Source organism: Ceratotherium simum, chromosome 10 (genome assembly GCF_057802395.1).
Source record: "Ceratotherium simum simum isolate JZ-2026a chromosome 10, ASM5780239v1, whole genome shotgun sequence".
Taxonomy (NCBI): Eukaryota; Metazoa; Chordata; class Mammalia; order Perissodactyla; family Rhinocerotidae; genus Ceratotherium; species Ceratotherium simum.
The window spans coordinates 63,226,472-63,243,855 of NC_141909.1; the positions used below are offsets into that span (position 1 = coordinate 63,226,472).

At 40.9% G+C, this 17,384-nt stretch overlaps 2 protein-coding genes across 12 annotated transcripts in view; one reads left to right on the top strand and one right to left on the bottom strand.

The window, feature by feature from the left end:
• ATP7B (ATPase copper transporting beta) overlaps positions 1–12,592 on the bottom strand; it is a 98,470-nt gene extending 85,878 nt beyond the window's left edge. For 3 of the 6 annotated variants that reach the window (XM_087436107.1, XM_087436105.1, XM_087436110.1), the window contains exons 1-2: positions 12,308–12,591; positions 11,873–11,978 (exon numbers count right to left, since the gene is read on the bottom strand). In XM_087436107.1, the coding sequence (XP_087292233.1) occupies positions 11,873–11,926 (54 nt within the window). In that variant the 5' untranslated portion in view covers positions 11,927–11,978; positions 12,308–12,591. The other 3 variants (XM_087436109.1, XM_087436106.1, XM_087436108.1) reach the window with 3 other exon arrangements.
• Positions 12,593–12,676: 84 nt separating this feature from the next.
• ALG11 (ALG11 alpha-1,2-mannosyltransferase) overlaps positions 12,677–17,384 on the top strand; it is a 34,078-nt gene continuing 29,370 nt past the window's right edge. Inside the window, exons 1-2 of one of the 6 annotated variants that reach the window (XR_015553438.1) lie at positions 12,677–12,934; positions 16,793–17,023. Coding sequence is in view for 5 of the 6 variants with exons in the window: in XM_087436115.1 (XP_087292241.1) it covers positions 12,891–12,934; positions 16,793–17,023 (275 nt within the window). In the remaining variant the exon portion in view is untranslated. Of the gene's footprint in view, positions 12,935–13,505; positions 13,692–13,751; positions 13,960–16,792; positions 17,024–17,384 lie in introns of those variants that run through there. The other 5 variants (XM_087436115.1, XM_004433688.3, XM_087436114.1 and 2 more) reach the window with 5 other exon arrangements.

The following is a 17,384-nucleotide window of genomic DNA, read 5'->3' on the forward strand; positions in this document are numbered from 1 at the left end:
TACAGCAAAGTTGCAAGGTAGAAAATCAACTTACAAAAATCAGTTGCAGGGCCGGCCCCGGGGCATAGCAGTTAAGTGCGCATGCTGTGCTGCTGGCGGCCCAGGTTCAGATGCCGGGCGTGCACCCATGCACCGCTTGTCAGGCCATGCTGTGGCAGGGTCCCATACAAAGTGGAGGAAGATGGGTACAGATGTTAGCCCAGGGCCAGTCTTCCTCAGCAAAAAAAGAGGAGGATTTTCATGGATGTTAGCTCAGGGCTGAGCTTCCTCACAAAAAGAAAAAAAAAGAATTTGAAGAAAAAAATCAGTTGCATTTCTATACACTAATAATGAACTAGTAGAAAGAGAAGTCAAAAATACAATCCCATTTATATTCACAACAAAAAGAATAAAATATCTAGGAATAAATTTAACCAAGGAGATGAAAGACCTATACACTGAAAACTATAAGACATTATTGAAAGAAACTGAAGACGACATAAAGACATGGAAAGATATTCCATGTTCATGGATTAGAAGAATAAACATAGCTAAAATGGCTATATTATCTAAAGCAATCTACAGATTCACTGCAATCCCAATCAGAATCCCAATGGCATTCTTTCCAGAAATAGAACAAAGAATCCTAAAGTTTATATGGAACAGCAAACGACCTCAAATAGTCAAAGCAATCCTGACAGAAAAGAACAAAGCTGAAGGATCACAATCTCTGACTTCAAAATATACTACAAAGCTATAGTAATCAAAACAGCATGGTACTGGCACAAAAACAGACACACAGATCAATGGAATAGAATTGAAAGCCCAGAAATAAACCCACACATCTATGGACCGCTAATCTTCGACGAAGGAGCCAAGAACATACAATGGAGAAAGGAAAGTCTCTTCAATGAATGGTGCTGGGAAAACTGGACAGCCACACGCAAAAAAATGAAAGCAGACCATTATCTTACACCATACACAAAAATTAACTCAAAATGGATTAAAGACTTGAATGTAAGACCTGAAACCATAAAACACCTAGAAGATAACACAGGCAGTACATTCTTTGACATCGGTCTTAGCAGCATCTTTTCGAATACCATCTCTACTCAGGCAAGTGAAACAAATAAAAAATAAACAAACAGGACTACATCAGACTAAAAAGCTTCTGCAAGCAAAGGAAATCATGAACAAAACAAAAAGTCAACCCACCAACTGGCAGAAAATATTTACAAATCATATATCCAATAAGGGGTTAATTTCCAAAATATATAAAGAACTCATAAAACTCAACAACAAAAAGACAAACAACCCGATCAAAAACTGTGCAGAAGATATGAACAGACATATTTCCAAAGAACATATACAGATGGCTAACAGGCATATGAAAAGATGTTCAACGTCACTAATTACTAGGGAAATGCAAATAAAAACTACAAGGAGGGGCCAGCCTGGTGGCGTAGCGGTTAAGTTTGTGCACTCCACTTTGGTGGCCCAGGGCTTGCAGGTTCAGATCCTGGGCGCAGACCTATACACCACTTATCAAGCCATGCTGTAGCAGGAGTCCCACATATAAAGTAGTGGAAGATGGGCACAGATGTCAGCCCAGGGCCAATGTTCATCAGAAAAAAGAGGAGGACTGGCAATAGATGTTAGCTCAGGGCTAATCTTCCTCACCAAAAAAAAAAAAAAAAAAAAAAAAATTACAATGAGCTATCACCTCACATCCATCAGAATGGCTATAATTAACAAGACAAGAAGTAATAAGTGTTGGAGAGGATGTGGAGAAAAGGGAACCCTCATACACTGCTGGTAGGAATGCAAACTGGTGCAGCCACTATGGAAAACAGTATGGAGATTTCTCAAAAAATTAAAAATAGAAACACCATACGATCCAGCTATCCCACTACTGGGTATTTATCCAAAGAACATGAGATCAACCATACAAAGAGATCTATGCACTCCTATGTTCATTGCAGCATTATTCACAATAGCCAAGACGTGGAAGCAACCTAAGCACCCATCAACTGATGAATGGATAAAGAAGAAGGGGTATATATATACAATGGAATACTACCCAGCCATAAAAAAAGACAAAATTGTCCCATTTGCAACAACAGGGATGGACCTTGAGGGTATTATGTTAAGCAAAATAAGCCTGACAGAGAAAGACAAACACTGCATGATTTCATTTATATGTGGAAGATAAACACATGGATAAAGAGAACAGATTAGTGGTCACCAGAGGGAAACAGGGCAGGGGGTGGGCAAAAGGGGTAAAAGGGCACGTTTGTATGGTGATGGATAAAAACTAGACTATCCGTGGTGAGCACCATGCAGTCTATATAGAAACTGATAGGGCCGGCTCCATGGCTTAGCAGTTAAGTGTGCACGCTCCGCTGCTGGCAGCCCGGGTTCGGATCCCGGGCAGGCACCGACACACTGCTTCTCCGGCCATGCTGAGGCCATGTCCCACATACAGCAACTAGAAGGATGTGCAACTATGACATACAACTACCTATTGGGGCTTTGGGGGGAAAAAAATAAATAAATAAAATCTTTAAGGAAAAAAAAAAAGAAACTGATAGATAATAATGTACACCTGAAATTACACAATGTTATAAGTCAAGATGACCTCAACAAGATTAAAAATTAAAAAAAGAAATCATAAGAAAGAACCAAATGGAAATTCTGGAGTGAAAAAGTACAATAATTGAGATGAAAAATTTGCCAGTAGGGTTCAACAGCAGATTTGAACTGACAGAAGAATTATCAAACATGACGAGAGATCAAAGAGATTATGGAATCTAAGGACAGAGAGAAAAAAAGAAGGAAGAAAAATGAACAGAATCTCAAAGAAATGTGGGACACCATTACCCACACCAACATATGTGTAATGGGGATATCAGGAGAGGAAAGAGAGAAAGCAGCAAGAAAAATACTCAAAGAAATACTGACTGAAAACTCCCAAAATTTAGTGATAAAAAAATAATAACCTACACATCCAGAAAGCTCAAATAAACTCTAGATTTAAAGACACAAACCGACTGAAAATAAAAGGATGAAAAAGATATAGCATGCAAACAGCAACCATAAGAAAGCTAGTGTGGCTGTGTTACTATCAAACAAAATAGACTTTAAAACAAAAAAAATGTTACTAGAAACAAAGAGGTAAATTTATAATGATAAAAGTCAATCCATCAAGAAGATATAAAAATTATAAACATATGCATCTAATAACAACACAAAAATACATGAAGCAAAAACTGACAGAAATGAAAAACAAAAAGACAATTCAACAGTAACAGTTGTACACTTCATTACCCACTTTCAATAATGGACGAAAACTAGGCAGAAGATCAACAAGGAAATATGTGATATTGTGATTAAATAAGAAATATTGATTTGGTCTTCATCCCTGTTTCTGGCACAGAGCTCCTAAAACCCTTGGAATATCCTAAGTAATGAGAGCAATAATGGTGTCTTTTGCTACGTTAAAAGATGACTTGGTGAAAGCCCCTAAGTAATCTATGGATGGGGGCTGGTTGCCAGGGGAACCAACCGTGAGATTAGATGGTTGGAATTTTCAGTCCCACACCCTGACCTCAAGGGAAGGGAAACGGGCTAGAGGTCAAATCAATCACCAATGGCCAATGATTTAATCAGCCATGCCTTTGTAATGAAGCCTCCATAAAAACCCAAAAGGACTGGGATTGTAGAGCTTCCAGGTAGGTGAACTCGTGGAGATTCCGGGAGAGTGGTGGGCCCAGAGACAGCATAGAAGATCCACGCCCCTTCCCACATACGTTGCCCAATGCATCTCTTCCACCTGGCTATTCCTGAGTTATATCCTTTTATAATACACTAGTAATCTAGTAAATAAATCTTTCTCTGAGTTCTGTAAGACACTCTAGCAAATCAATCAAACCCAAGGAGGGGTTGTTGGAACCTCCAATCTACAGCCAGTCAATCAGAAGCACAGGTGACAATGTGGACTCCCAACTGGCATCTGAAGGGCGGGGGGGGAGCAGTCTTGTAGGACTGAGCCCTTAACCTGTGGGATCTGATGCTATCTCCAGAGAGATAGTATCACAATTGAGTTAAATTACAGGACACCAAGCTGGTGTCCAAGAATTGCTTGCTGTGGGGAAGAAAACCCATGCATTGGAATTGGTATCAGAATCACAAAATAGAAGACATGAACAACAGTATAAACCAACTAGACCTAACTGACATCTATAGAACCCTCAACCCAATAACAGCATAATATACATTCTTTTCAAGTGCACATAGAACATTCTCCAAGGCCTGCCCCGTGGCTTAGCGGTTAAGTGCGCACACTCCGCTACTGGCGGCCCAGGTTCGGATCCCAGGCGCTCACTGATGCACCGCTTCTCCAGCCATGCTGAGGCCACGTCCCACGTACAGCAAGTAGAAGGATGTGTAGCTATGACATACAACTATCTACTGGGGCTTTGGGGGAAAAATAAATAAATAAAATTATTAAAAAAAAAAAAAAAAAAGAACATTCTCCAGGATATAATATGTTAAGCCATAAAACAAACCTTAATAAATTAAAAAAAATAAGAATAACGTAAAGTACACTCTCTGACCACAACGGAATCAGAAATCAGTAACAGAAAGAAATTTGAGAAACTGACAAATATGTGGAAATTAAATACCATACTCCTAAAATAACCAATGGATCAAAGAAGAAATCAAAAGGGAGATTAGAAAATACTTTTAGATGAATGAAAATGAAGATACAACATACCAAAACTTATGGGATGCAGCCAAAGAAGTTTATAAGACATTTATAGTTATAAATGCCTATAGTAAAAAAGAAGGATCTCAAATCAAAACCTAATCTTCTGCCTAACACTGGAGGCAGCTAAGACACTGGAAAAAGACTAAACTAAACCTAAAGCAAGTAGAAGGAAGGTGCATTAGTATCCTAGGACTACCATAACAAAATATCACAAATTGAGTATTAGAAATTAATTTTTTCACAGTTCTGGAGGCTAGAAGTCAACGTTTTCCTTTTTTGGGCTCTGAAAGAGAATCAGTTCCATGCCACTCTCCTACCTCCTGGTGGTTGGTGGCAATCCTTAGCATTTCTTGGTTTATAGAAGCATCACTCTATAATCTGTCTCTGTAATCACGTGGCTTTCTCTTCTCTATGTCTTCACATGATGTTTTTATAAGAATATCAGTGATCGGATTTAGGGCCCACCATAATCCAGTATGACCTCATCTTAATTTAACTAATTAGATCTGCAAAGACCCTATTTCCATATCAGATCACATTCACAGGTACCATGGCTTAGTTAGGACTTCAACATCTCTTTTAGGGGACACAATTCAACACATGACAGAAGAAAATAAAGATTAGAGTGGAAATTAATGAAATAGACAATAGAAAAACAGAGAAAGTCATCAAAACCAAAAGCTGATTCTTGGAAAAGATCAACATAATTGACAAAACTTTAGCTAGAATGACCAAGAAAAAAAAGAGAGAAGACTCAAATTATCAGAATCAGAAATGAAAGAGAGATTAATTATTACTGATCTTATAGAAATAAGAAGGATTATAAAGGAATACTATGAACAACTGTATGCCAACAAATTAGATAACTTAGATGAAACAGACAAAATTCCTAGAATGACACTAACAACCGAAATGGACTCAAGAAGAAATAGACAATCTGAATCAACCTATAACAAGTAAAGGATACTGAATTAGTAATCAAAAACTTTCTCAAAAAGAAAAACCCAAGCTCAGATGGCTTCAATACTGAATTCTATCAAACAATTATTAAGAAGAATTAATACCAATTTTTAATAAAGTCTTTCAAAAAGTAGGCAAAGGGAACACTTCTCAACTCATTCTATGATGCCAGTATTACCCTGACACCAAAACCAGGCAAAGACATCACAAGAACACCACAGATCAATATCTTTTATGAACATGGACACAAAATTCCTCAAAAAAATAGGAGGAAACCAAATCCAGCAACATATAAAAAGGTTATACGCCATGACCAAGTGGGATTTGTTCCAGGAATGCAAGTTTGGTTTAACATCCAAAAATCAATTAATGTAATACACCATATCAATAGAATAAAAAACAAAAGACACATGGTCATCTCAATTGACACAGAAAAAGCATTTAACAAAATCCAAAATCCCTTCACGATAAAAATACTCAACATACTAGGAATTGAAAGGAACATTCTCAACCTGATAAAGGGCATCTATGAAAAACCCACAGCTGACATCATACTTAATGGTGGAAGACTGGAAGCTTTCCCCGTAAGATCAGGAACAAGACAGATTCCATTCACATGAAATGTTCACAACAGGCAAATCTATAAAGATAGAAAGCAGATTAGTGGTTGCATAGGTATAGGGGTCATGGGGAGATGGGGAGCAGTAGCTAAAAGGTACAGGGTTTCTTTTTGAGGTAATGAAAATGTTCTAAAATTGATTGTGATGACTGCACATGTCTGTGAATTGTATGGTATGTGAATTAAATCTCAATAAAGCTATTTTTTTTTTAAATGTAGTAGAGAGGCCATTAAAATAAGAATTAGGGAGGACATGCCTTTGGTATTCACAGAAACCTAAATAAAACAGGTTTCAGGAAAGTGGTGAAAGAATAGGAACAGAAGTGGATAGACTGCAGGTGTACACCAGGAGACTGCTGGTGTATAGTCTGCAAAACTGCAAAAACCCACCAACCACCCACTATCCTTCAAGGAGAATGGATAAACTGTGCTACGTTCCCACAACATACGTGGCATAGCAATGAATCTTAGAAATGTAACCCCTAGTAAGAAAAGCTAGTCCAGAAGACTAAACATACTAAGGTATCATTTTTATAAAGCTTAGAAACAAGCAAAACTAGATAATGTATTGTTCATGCATTCATATATATGTGATAAAACTTTACCAAAAAAAAAGCTGAGTTACAACAAACACAAAATTGAACTTGGTGGTCTCTCTTTAGTGGGTACTTCTACGGGTGACACAAGAAGATGAGGAACAGTTGGGAAGATGCCGTGGCATTGATAATACTCTCGTTCTTGGGTCAGGCAGTGGATTCACAAGCGTTCTCTATTTTCTTATGCTTTATTACTATATATATGTGTGTGTGTGTATATATATATTTCTGTTATATCCAATAAACTGATAAAATAATGAAGGAAAAATCTTAAAGTGAATGAGGGAGTGGAAACAAGCAAATGCAGATGGTTCTTTCTGGAAGACTGAGGAAGGGGAGGGGACAAATAGCACAACAGCTGGTGGGAGACTCAAGGCAATGGAGGACATTTTAGAATGAAAGCTAATCGGAAGAACGTATAGGCCAAAGAGGAGGAGTCCACAGAGAGAGGGAAAGACTAGAGGCAACAAGAAGTGAAGAGAAGAGATGACCAGTAAGGGCTCCAGAACAGGTAGAGAGGAAGGGGTAGGGGTCAAGGGCACTGGTAGAAGAGACGACCTTGAAAAGAAGGCAGGCCTGTTCTGAGACTAGAGATACAGGAGTAAAAATAAATTGTAGATCTAAATAAAATGTTGGCAGAAGGTGCACAGAGGTAGGCAGAAAGTTGAAGAAAATCATATACAATGGTGTCGATTTTCTCGAGGTATGAAGTGAGGTCATTTGCTGAGAATAAGGGAAGGCAGAGTGAGCACAGGGCTCGCTGCAAGTGGTGAAGGCTTATAAGAGCCACACGAAGTTGACAAAGAACAGATGAAAAGCATTTGCAGGTACAATTGAGATTAGAAACAAGAAATCGCTAGCAGCATCAACCATGTGGCTGCCTGAATTTCCATAGTGATTCTGCCACTCTGGTGTAGGAGCAGAGAAGGCAGTTTGTAGCACTGATGCTGGGGCAGCAGGATGGAGGACGAGAGCCCAGAGCGTGGGTGAAAACCAAGCAGTCTGTCAGGATAGGGAGAGAGGCCACAGACTCAATAGTAATGATAGACTCACTGATGGACAGCTTCTGAAGCTGTTGAAAAAAGGACATCTATAATGTTAGCATCACTGGGTTTAGAAAAAGAGAAAAAAATGCAGAAAAGAAAGATTGGAATGAAATATGCCAAAGATGTTAATATCGATCATCTTTGAATTGCAAGAATATATTTTTTATTTCTAAACATTAATAACTAGATGCAGCAAAAGCAAACAATGAAGGAAGTTTCCAAATATGCTAACAATGATGATCCTAAGAGCAACAGGAATAAAAGTAAATTTTCCCCTTTTGGTCTTTATTTTCCAAACTTATGTTATGGAGTTAAATTACTTTTATAATCTTTTTTTTTTTTTTTTTTGAATTTAAAACATTTCTAATGCCCAGTGCAGAGTGATTTTTAGTCTCTGGAGGAATTGAGGCTTCAACAAAACTGCTACATTCTGAAACTACAGATTTCACAATTACTGGTGTTTTTGAAGTCTTATTTGCTATATTAGTTACATCACAATAAAAAGTCACTCTCTGCTTTGCTCTCTACTTTATCTGATTGACCTCTGATCTGCTCAGATTTTCTCCTTTAACTAGTTAAAAAAAAAAAGTCTCAACAACAACAAAAGTAACAGACATTCCAGAATTTCACTTGGCAATGATTCCAATCCTATAGGTCAAAACAATATTGCACATACTTGAACATGGATACTTCCTTGATACTTAAGCTATGGTAGCAGTGAAGGAAATCATGCCCCTGGGCCATCTCTATCCTTGCAATGGAGAAGAAAATGCTTCTCAGATAAAGCAGCATTTAAAATCCAGCTTTCTCACTCCCATAGCTTATTACTCAGTTACTCATGCACCTGCAATGCTCTGTGTTGTTGCTGTTGGGACTACCATTGGCCTCTGACACTCCACACACTCACGAGTCTAAAGGGCCTACTTTCTCTACAGAGAGGACAACTCCACAGGGAATGGGGCAGAACAGAGCCAAGTCCCAGTTCTTTTTCAGGCTTTTCAGCCACCTTTAGTCTGGACAGGGTTGATCACTGTAAAAGGCCTCTAGCTAGTCTCCAGCAGCTCCAGTTCACCCTCTTCTTTGGAAGAGTACCTCAGACTGTTTTCCCATGATCAAACTCTCCAGTATGTGGAAAAAAGCCTAAACTTCTGGCCTGAAAAACAGGGCCTTCGCAATCACTTTTCTAGACTGCTCAAGCCACTCATAGCCCCCTAAATGCATCCTTCCATTCCCATCCTCAGGACCTTTGCACATACTGGTCTCTTCCTGCAACATCCCTCCTTCCATTCTGTGCACCCAGCCAAAGACTGCTCCTCCTTCAAGACCTCTCTCACACACCACCTCCTCTTGAAGTTCTTTTTGCATCCCTTCCTCCCAGGAAAGGCCAACCATTCTTGCCTGTGAGTGCTGTATCGTATAGATACCTCTGCTCCAGCACCTATGACTGTCAGCTCCAAGAGCACGGGGGCTGACCTCTACTCATCTTTGTGTTCCCCTGCTTGGCCCAGCACACAGGCAAACAGAAGGTGCTCCATGTGTTTGTGGACTGAAGGCTGAATGACCCAGGTCATGGACCCCAGGTCAGGGCCACTGCTGCCCCACAGAGAGGCCTCTGAAGAGAAAACAATGTGGAGGGATCGTGCTATAATTCACTCTTTCAAGAACAACGGCGGTGCACCGATTATGCACTGCAGAGAACATTTTTTAAAAAAAATCTGGTCCCCACTTTCGAGAAGCACAGAGTTGCAAAGAAAAGGTACATTCAGAAAAGTTTAAATAATCATACCAAGCCGTGTGACCAAGTGTCAAATTAAGTTTGGAAGAAAATCTATATCTGAGAAAGCCAGACAGGCCTGGCTAGGACTCAATCCCAGATCTGCCTCTTACTAGCTGTAGAACCTTAGGCAAGTTACTTAAGTTCTCTCTGCCTCAGTTTCCCCATATGTAAAGATGATGAACTCTGACCTCATGTTCTGCCACTTCCCCTCCTTCCCTCTGCTCCAGCCATTCTGGCTTTCTTACTATTTCTCAAACCTTCAGGCCACTTCTGACTTAGGACCTTGATACCTCTGGTTCTTCAACCTAGAACACTTCCCCCAAATCTGAATCATTCAGGCTTCTACTCAAATGCTACCTCCCCAGAGAAGAAATCCCTGACTACCTGCTTAAAATAGTATCTCCCCCTCCCATATCATTCCTAATGCCCCTATGCTGATTTATTTTCTTCATAGAACTTATCGGTACCAGAAATAACACTATTTGTTTACTCTTTTTTTCCCCTGTACCTACTAGGATATAAATTACTCGAGGGCAGGGGTCTTGGTCTTAGCTAGATCCCCAGGGCCTAGAATGCCTGGCACAAAGTAGATAACTAAAAAAATATTTGTTGAATAAATGGTGATAAGAAGAAAATAATACCTGCATCAAAAGGCTTTGTGAGGATTAAATGGGGACTGAACACAGAGAAATATACAGTGCTTAATACAGTGCCTAGCTCATAGTAAGCTCAATAATGTTGGCTAATACTATAATCAAAGGAATCCAAGAGAGGATGAGATCACCAAGGACACAGGCAGTTCCAGAAAGTCTCAAGGAGAAGGCAGGTCTTGAGCCTGATCTGGAAGGATAAGGATTTTTCAGATGAGTAGAGAGGTGGGGCCACTGCAGGGGTGTGGAAGTTCTCCTCCTACAAGCTACCCCTCCCCCACATGCTCTCTTCATACCTCCATTAAATGCAGAGTCATCACACTAAGAATCATCTATTGACCAGCCTCCTTCTGCCACCCATTAATCCACTTATCTTGCATTTCTATACCAGCAGAGTACAGAAGTAGATAAATAGTGAATATTAGATGAATAGCAAAATTGGATGAATTTCACTACAAAAGGGCACGCAATAATGTTGTTGAATCAATTTAAGAAATCTGTATAAAAGGCAGAGCCTACTCTTCGGAACAGCAATCCAGGCCTAGATGTCTATCCTTAAGAAATACTCAAGTGTCAGCATTAAAAATCATGTACCAGGATGTCCACTACAGTGTGGCTCCTGAAGGCAAAAAAAACACAACAGAAGCAACCAGAACGTCCACCCAAAGAGAAACAGTAAACACACTATAGTGAGTCCATACTGTGCAGAGGTTAAACTGAATAAGACAGATGCTTATGTACTAACGTGCAACAACCTCCAGAATATATTGTTAAACCGAAAAAAAAAAAAAGGTTGGAGAATACACACTATGTGATCTCATTCAACAAAATCTAAAGATTTCTCTGGAGTTACAGATATGTATCTTGTTAAGCATTGTATTTTCAGCTCTTGAACACTGTGCCTGAAACATGTTAAATTTTCAATAAATATATGCTGTATGAATTAAGACATATAAGTTAGGACACCGAGTAGAAACGGATTGGAAAATACATCTGCTTTTCACGCTAAATATTCCTGTACTGTTTGCATTCTTAAGAGACCACATTAATGTATTACCTGTATAATTAAAATGAATTCAAAAGAGTTCTTAAAAAAAAAAAAGTTGCAGGACCTGGATAGACCATAAAGGGGTCCAGGCACCAACTCTGAATAACTTCTCCAGGTAACTAATTGTCTTGAGCAATTAGGGCTCTTACACAGCAACTCAACGCTCACTTTACCTCTCCAGCATCAGACCCTTTAACGGCATAAAGAGGAACAGAAAAGTGCTGGGTTTGGAACTGTTCCTGAAAAGCAGATAATGGCATGCCCTTTCTAAACAGTGCTCTTCTTACAAACCACGAGTCCCCTGGGGCCGGGCTCCCGCGCTCGCACTTCCCGGCGCGCGCCCAGGAGCAGAGTAAGGACAGCAGGAGGGCGTGGAAAGTGCTCCAGGTAGGTGTGTGCACACAGTGCCCGGGGAAGGAAACTTACCTTCCGACTGGCCCCTTCTCTGGCAGTAATCTGTCTCTCCTGCTCAGGCATCATCTCCCGGAGAAACCAATTTCTTCTGTGATCTGGCCGAGAGCCCAAAGGTCGCCTGGTTAGTGGAGGAGAAGCGCGGTGTTAAAATCCAGGGAAAAGAGGAGCGGGGTGTGGATGGCATCTTTGCGTTTCAGCTTGAACCCAAAGAGGGGTCTGAGAACCGGCTCCTGCATTTCGGACCAGGAATTGGCAGCCCTCACCCCACGGGCTAATTCAAAGTTGCGCTCCACCGCGCCCCTGGCCCTTGGGGTCCCGGAGATGAGAGGGGAGGGTGGGCCTCGCACCCTCACTCACACCCGGAGGCCGGCCCGCCGCTGCCTCAGTGTCCTTGGCTCAGCCGGGACCTTTGGCGGGGACTCGTCCTCCCTCCTGGGTCTCCGATACCTTGGACCGGTGCGCTCTGGACTCGGTCTTCAGCCTCCGGCGTGTGCCGGGCAGGAAAAGAAGGGCGGGCGAGCCGCGTAGACCCCGGCCGGAGATGCAGATCCCAGAGCTCGCCCACAGCCGGCGGGGAAGGTGCGGCGTGGCGGGAGCCGGCGTCGGGTCCGCTCTGCGCAGCTCCCTCTCCGGCTCGGCTCCTGGCTCCGGGGCGCCGCGGGTCCGACACGCCGCACCTGGAAAATCGATCCGAGACGCGCAAGAGCTTCCCATTGGTCTCCAACGGGCAGCGGGCTCTGGACTGAGGGCTTCCAGTAGTCGAGGGGGCAGGGGGCCGGAGCGCTGGCTGTCCATCACAGGCCACGCCCTCCCCGTCCCAACTCCCACTACTGTCCCGCCCACGGGGGCGGGACCCGTGAAGCCACGCCGAAAACTTGTCTACTCCTTGGAAGATTCTATTGGCTGGAAGGCCGTGGGAAGCTACTACCAGCAACCAATTGGAACGCACAATTAGCACCGCTCGCTTTCTCAGGAGCCAATAGAGAAGAGGAACAGGGAAGAGTTTCCTGAGTTCGGGGGTCGGCGGAAGATGGCGGCGGCCGAAGGCGGTTGGTGTTTGTGCGAGTTACTGAGGTGAGGAGCCGGTGGTGTGGGCTCGCAGGCGTGTTGTGAATCGCGGTGGTACTTGTCCGCCCAGTGCAACTCAAGTTTTCGAGGAAGGGCGTTCCTTGCCACGAACCTAGGCTGTTTTCTCAAGGCCAGTGAGCGCTTTTCCTCTCACTTTGGGGTCTTCTAGCTAGACCAGAGCAGACTGGGTTCAGGACTCAGTTTACCCCGTTTTCTTCGTCTGCGCCACTGCTGGCGGAGGAATCGAGCTCCCCTCCCTGCTTCAGCTGGTCTTTCTCTTGTTTGGACTCCAATTAGTCTGTCATAAATTACTTATATTCATTTCTCATTTTTCTTTGTGATTGAGCCACAAATCATTTTCCAACCTGTTGTGTCTCTCTTTCTGGTAAAGAAGAAACCAGATCTTCCTTCCCACGTCTTAGTTTCTCCTCTTTCACCAAAACTGTCTTGTTAATATGTCACTTAAATGTAAAGTTTATGTTGACTCCTCTGCTTCTTGATTACTCATTGATTTTTATTTCTTTTTTTTTTAAGGTTTTATTTATTTATTCCCCCCCCCCAAAGCCCCAGTAGATAGCTGTATGTCATAGCTGCACATCCTTCTAGTTGCTGTATGTGGGACGTGGCCTCAGCATGGCTGGAGAAGCAGCACGTAGGAGCGCACCCGGGATCCGAACCCAGGCTGCCAGCAGCGGAGCACCCGCACATAACCGCTAAGCCACGGGGCCGGCTCTGATTTTTATTTCTGATTGATGTAAAAATAGTTATGTAAAATATTATTACTTCTATCTTTATTACATAAGTAATACATTGTTTCTTGTAGAAAAGTTAGAAAACAGATGAGCAAAAAAGAAAATTCGCCGGGAATGCTGCCATCTGAAGATTACGACCGTTAACATTTTGGTGAAAAACTCCCAGACTTTTTTCCTGCATTTGTTGCTGTAATACTACAGTATTTTACGTGCCTTGCCCTACACGAATAAAACAGAAGACCTACACAGCTTTTTAAACACCTACATATTTTTGTTCAGGTTGAAAATTTATAATTAACACGATAGCATCCTGAATAGTAGTATATACGTATTCTCTCCAAAATTCAGATGTTGTTTCTTCATTTTTGTCCCTCCTACTTCAAATTCTATAATGATTATTTAAAACATTTTGAAAGGGAAAGTCTTTTTTCAGAGCCTTCATATTCTTCCCTGCCATTTGAAATATCCCTAACTCAGTGCTTTGCACATAATAATAGCTAAATAAATGTTTGCTGAATGAATGACTCACTGTTGATTACAGTTGTCTTTTTAAAGCCTTATATTTAAATATGGGTGAACATTATTTAATGGCACATATTTAAGTTATATATATATTTTTTTAATTATCTTTTGTTTTTAACTTTTTAAAATTTTTTTTTCTTTAATTTTTTCCCCCAAAGCCCCAGTAGATAGTTGTATGTCGTAGCTGCACATCCTTCTAGTTGCTGTATGTGGGACGCGTCCTCAGCATGGCAGGAGAAGTGGTGCGTGGGTGTGCGCCCCGCCCGCGGCCAGCAGCAGAGCGCAGCACACTTAACCGCTAAGCCACAGGGCCGGCCCAATTTAGTTATATTTAAACAAATTCTAAAATGGGTAATTTTGATGTGCAAGTACTGTAGGATGTTTAAAAAATTTATTTATAGAACCTGTAAGTATATCTTTGAAACTAACAGACTCAAAGGACTGGTTCAACTTTAGTCATTAATATGATTTTTTTTCTGATCGTAAGTTAAATTGTTCAATTTGAAAATCCTATCACATGAATTTTCCCACTTAAATCATTTGAAGGAAATGTCATAAAAATCTTTGGATTCTATGAGTCAGCTACGTTATAAATTAAATGGGCTTTTGACTTGTCGTGGGAAAGCTAAATGAATTCATAAATATTTTTTTTAATTCCTCAGATTTTGTTTCTAATATGCTAAATATTGGTAGGTGTAATCATTGTAAACTAGTGGTTCTCAACAAGGGGTGATTTTGCCCCCACAGGACATTTAGCAGTGTCTGGAGATAATGTTGATTGTCATGATTGGCAGGGTGCTACCAGCATCCACTGGTTGAGACCAAGGATGCAGCTAAACATCCTTTAATGCACAGGACACCCCCAGAACAAAGAATTATCTGGTCCAGAAGGTCAGTAGTGCTGAGGTTGGGAAACCCTGATGTAAACAAAAGCTGTATGGGGTCCTCAGTAATTTTTAAGAATATAAGGGTGTCCTGAGACCAAACCATTTTAACAAGTCAAATACCTCTCCAGGTAATGAATGGACTTGTTCACAATAGGAAATCGCACACGAGAAATTTATTTCAGAACTAAATATCAATAAGATGTTTATTTCTCTGAAAAATTTCTACTTATGGACAATGAAAACGATGTAACTACACAAATTATCCCCATATTTGCTTTGGTCGTTAAGCAGCCCAGAGTCCAATCTGCTGTTCACCTCTACGTACAAACTTAGAGCCTATGTCCCCTCATCTGCCTTCCCACCCCCCCAACACACTTTAACTCTATATTTTTCCTGGCCCTGACTTTTGATTATTTAAGTTTTAGTATTTTATTGTTTTTATGTCTTATAAGCCCTTCAAATCCTTTATAAAGGGTAGGCAGGGTATAAAAAATATTGTTAGGTACCAACTGTATTGACCAACCGTAAGAGAAAAACATACCTTGAGAAAATATTTCAACATAATTTAAGAGACATCTGAGGAGGTAATAACATTTTGCATTCAGTCATCAAATACTTATCGGCTGCCTTCTCTGTGTCAGGTATTGTGCTGGGCATTGGGATACAGTGGTGAACCAGCCTGGGTCCTTGCCCTCGAAGAGCTTCAGTCGACTGGGCAGTAATAGAGAACCTTTTAGCAGTCAGTGTTGGGGGAAGTTTACCAATGTGCGTGAAGTAGAGCATTAGTGGATTTTTGGCAGCTCATTGTGAGGCAGATAAGGGAAGGCAGTGATTTTAGGGTCACGTAAACACATCAAATACAGAACTCAGAATAGAACTGGAGAAATTTAAATTCCGTTCCTCTTACCACAGAAATTGTTCTACTTGAAGTGAAGTGAGAGAATACAAATGATTTACTATCTCACCAAACTTACTAATGGAATATTGATCCTTCCACAGGACATATTTCTTTGGGTTACGTATTGTCGTTTTGAGGGCAGGACACCATTCCTAATCATGTCTTATTTAGGTTAATAGTTAAATTTTTTTAAATCCCTTAACACATACACTGAGTTAAGAGAAAGGTGGCTCAACATTGATTTCTACTGCTGATTAAAAAGAAAAAGTAGGGCCAGCCCCGTGGCTTAGCGGTTAAGTGCGCGCGCTCCGCTACTGGCACCTGGGTTCAGATCCCAGGCACGCACCAACGCACTGCTTCTCCGGCCATGCTGAGGCCGCATCCCACATACAGCACCTAGAAGGATGTGCAACTATGACATACAACTATTTACTGGGGCTTTAGGGGAAAAAATGAGGAGGATTGGCAATAGATGTTAGCTCAGAGCCAGTCTTCCTCAGCAAAAAGAGGAGCATTAGCATGGATGTTAGCTCAGGGCTGATCTTCCTCACAAAAAAAAAAGAAAAAGTGTATTAGATTGCTAGCATGCTGTGGGGATGGGAATTATAGGGGACTTGCACTTTTGTCATTGGAGATTTTGCAGCATTAGAATTTTAATAATCGAGTATTTTGTGAACAGACTCACAAGCTATAAAAATTTGCTACTAATATATAAAGTTGATATGTAAAAGTAGACTTTAATTTGTAGTCTTATTTTTGTTTAAGGGACGTTATATCAATTTCCACCTTTCCCTTCTTGTTTCAGGTTTTTTTATTCATTATTGTTCCCTGGGCTAATTGTATGTGGAACTCTGTGTGTGTGTTTGGTCATTATCCTTTGGGGAATCAGACTGCTGCTACGGAGAAAGAAAAAGTCAGCATCAACTAGCAAAAATGGGAATAATGAAATGGTGATTGCGTTTTTTCATCCATACTGCAATGCTGGTGGAGGAGGAGAAAGAGTTTTATGGTGTGCCTTAAGGGCCCTGCAGAAAAAGTAGGTATGCATCTTTATTAGCTAATTTGCTATATTGTTACCATTTTAAAAAAATTGTTACCCAGAATTCATCTTTCTCTAGTACCTTATTCATGTCCAGGAATTTCTTTTTTAACTATTCTCCAATAAGGAAATACTTCTCTCATATGGCAACCTGCCTTACAAGATCCTATTGAATTTTAGTTGATATGATAAAGATATGGAAAGGGAAAGTATCTGCCCTTTTATAGTATAATCTAGTGGGGATAACTAGTCACCTTGGGAGAGCTTGTGGAGAAGAGATTGAATAATAAACAGAAATAAACCACGTACTGTGGAGCACTTTAAACCTGAATACTTTTAGTCAGTCGTGGAGCACAGG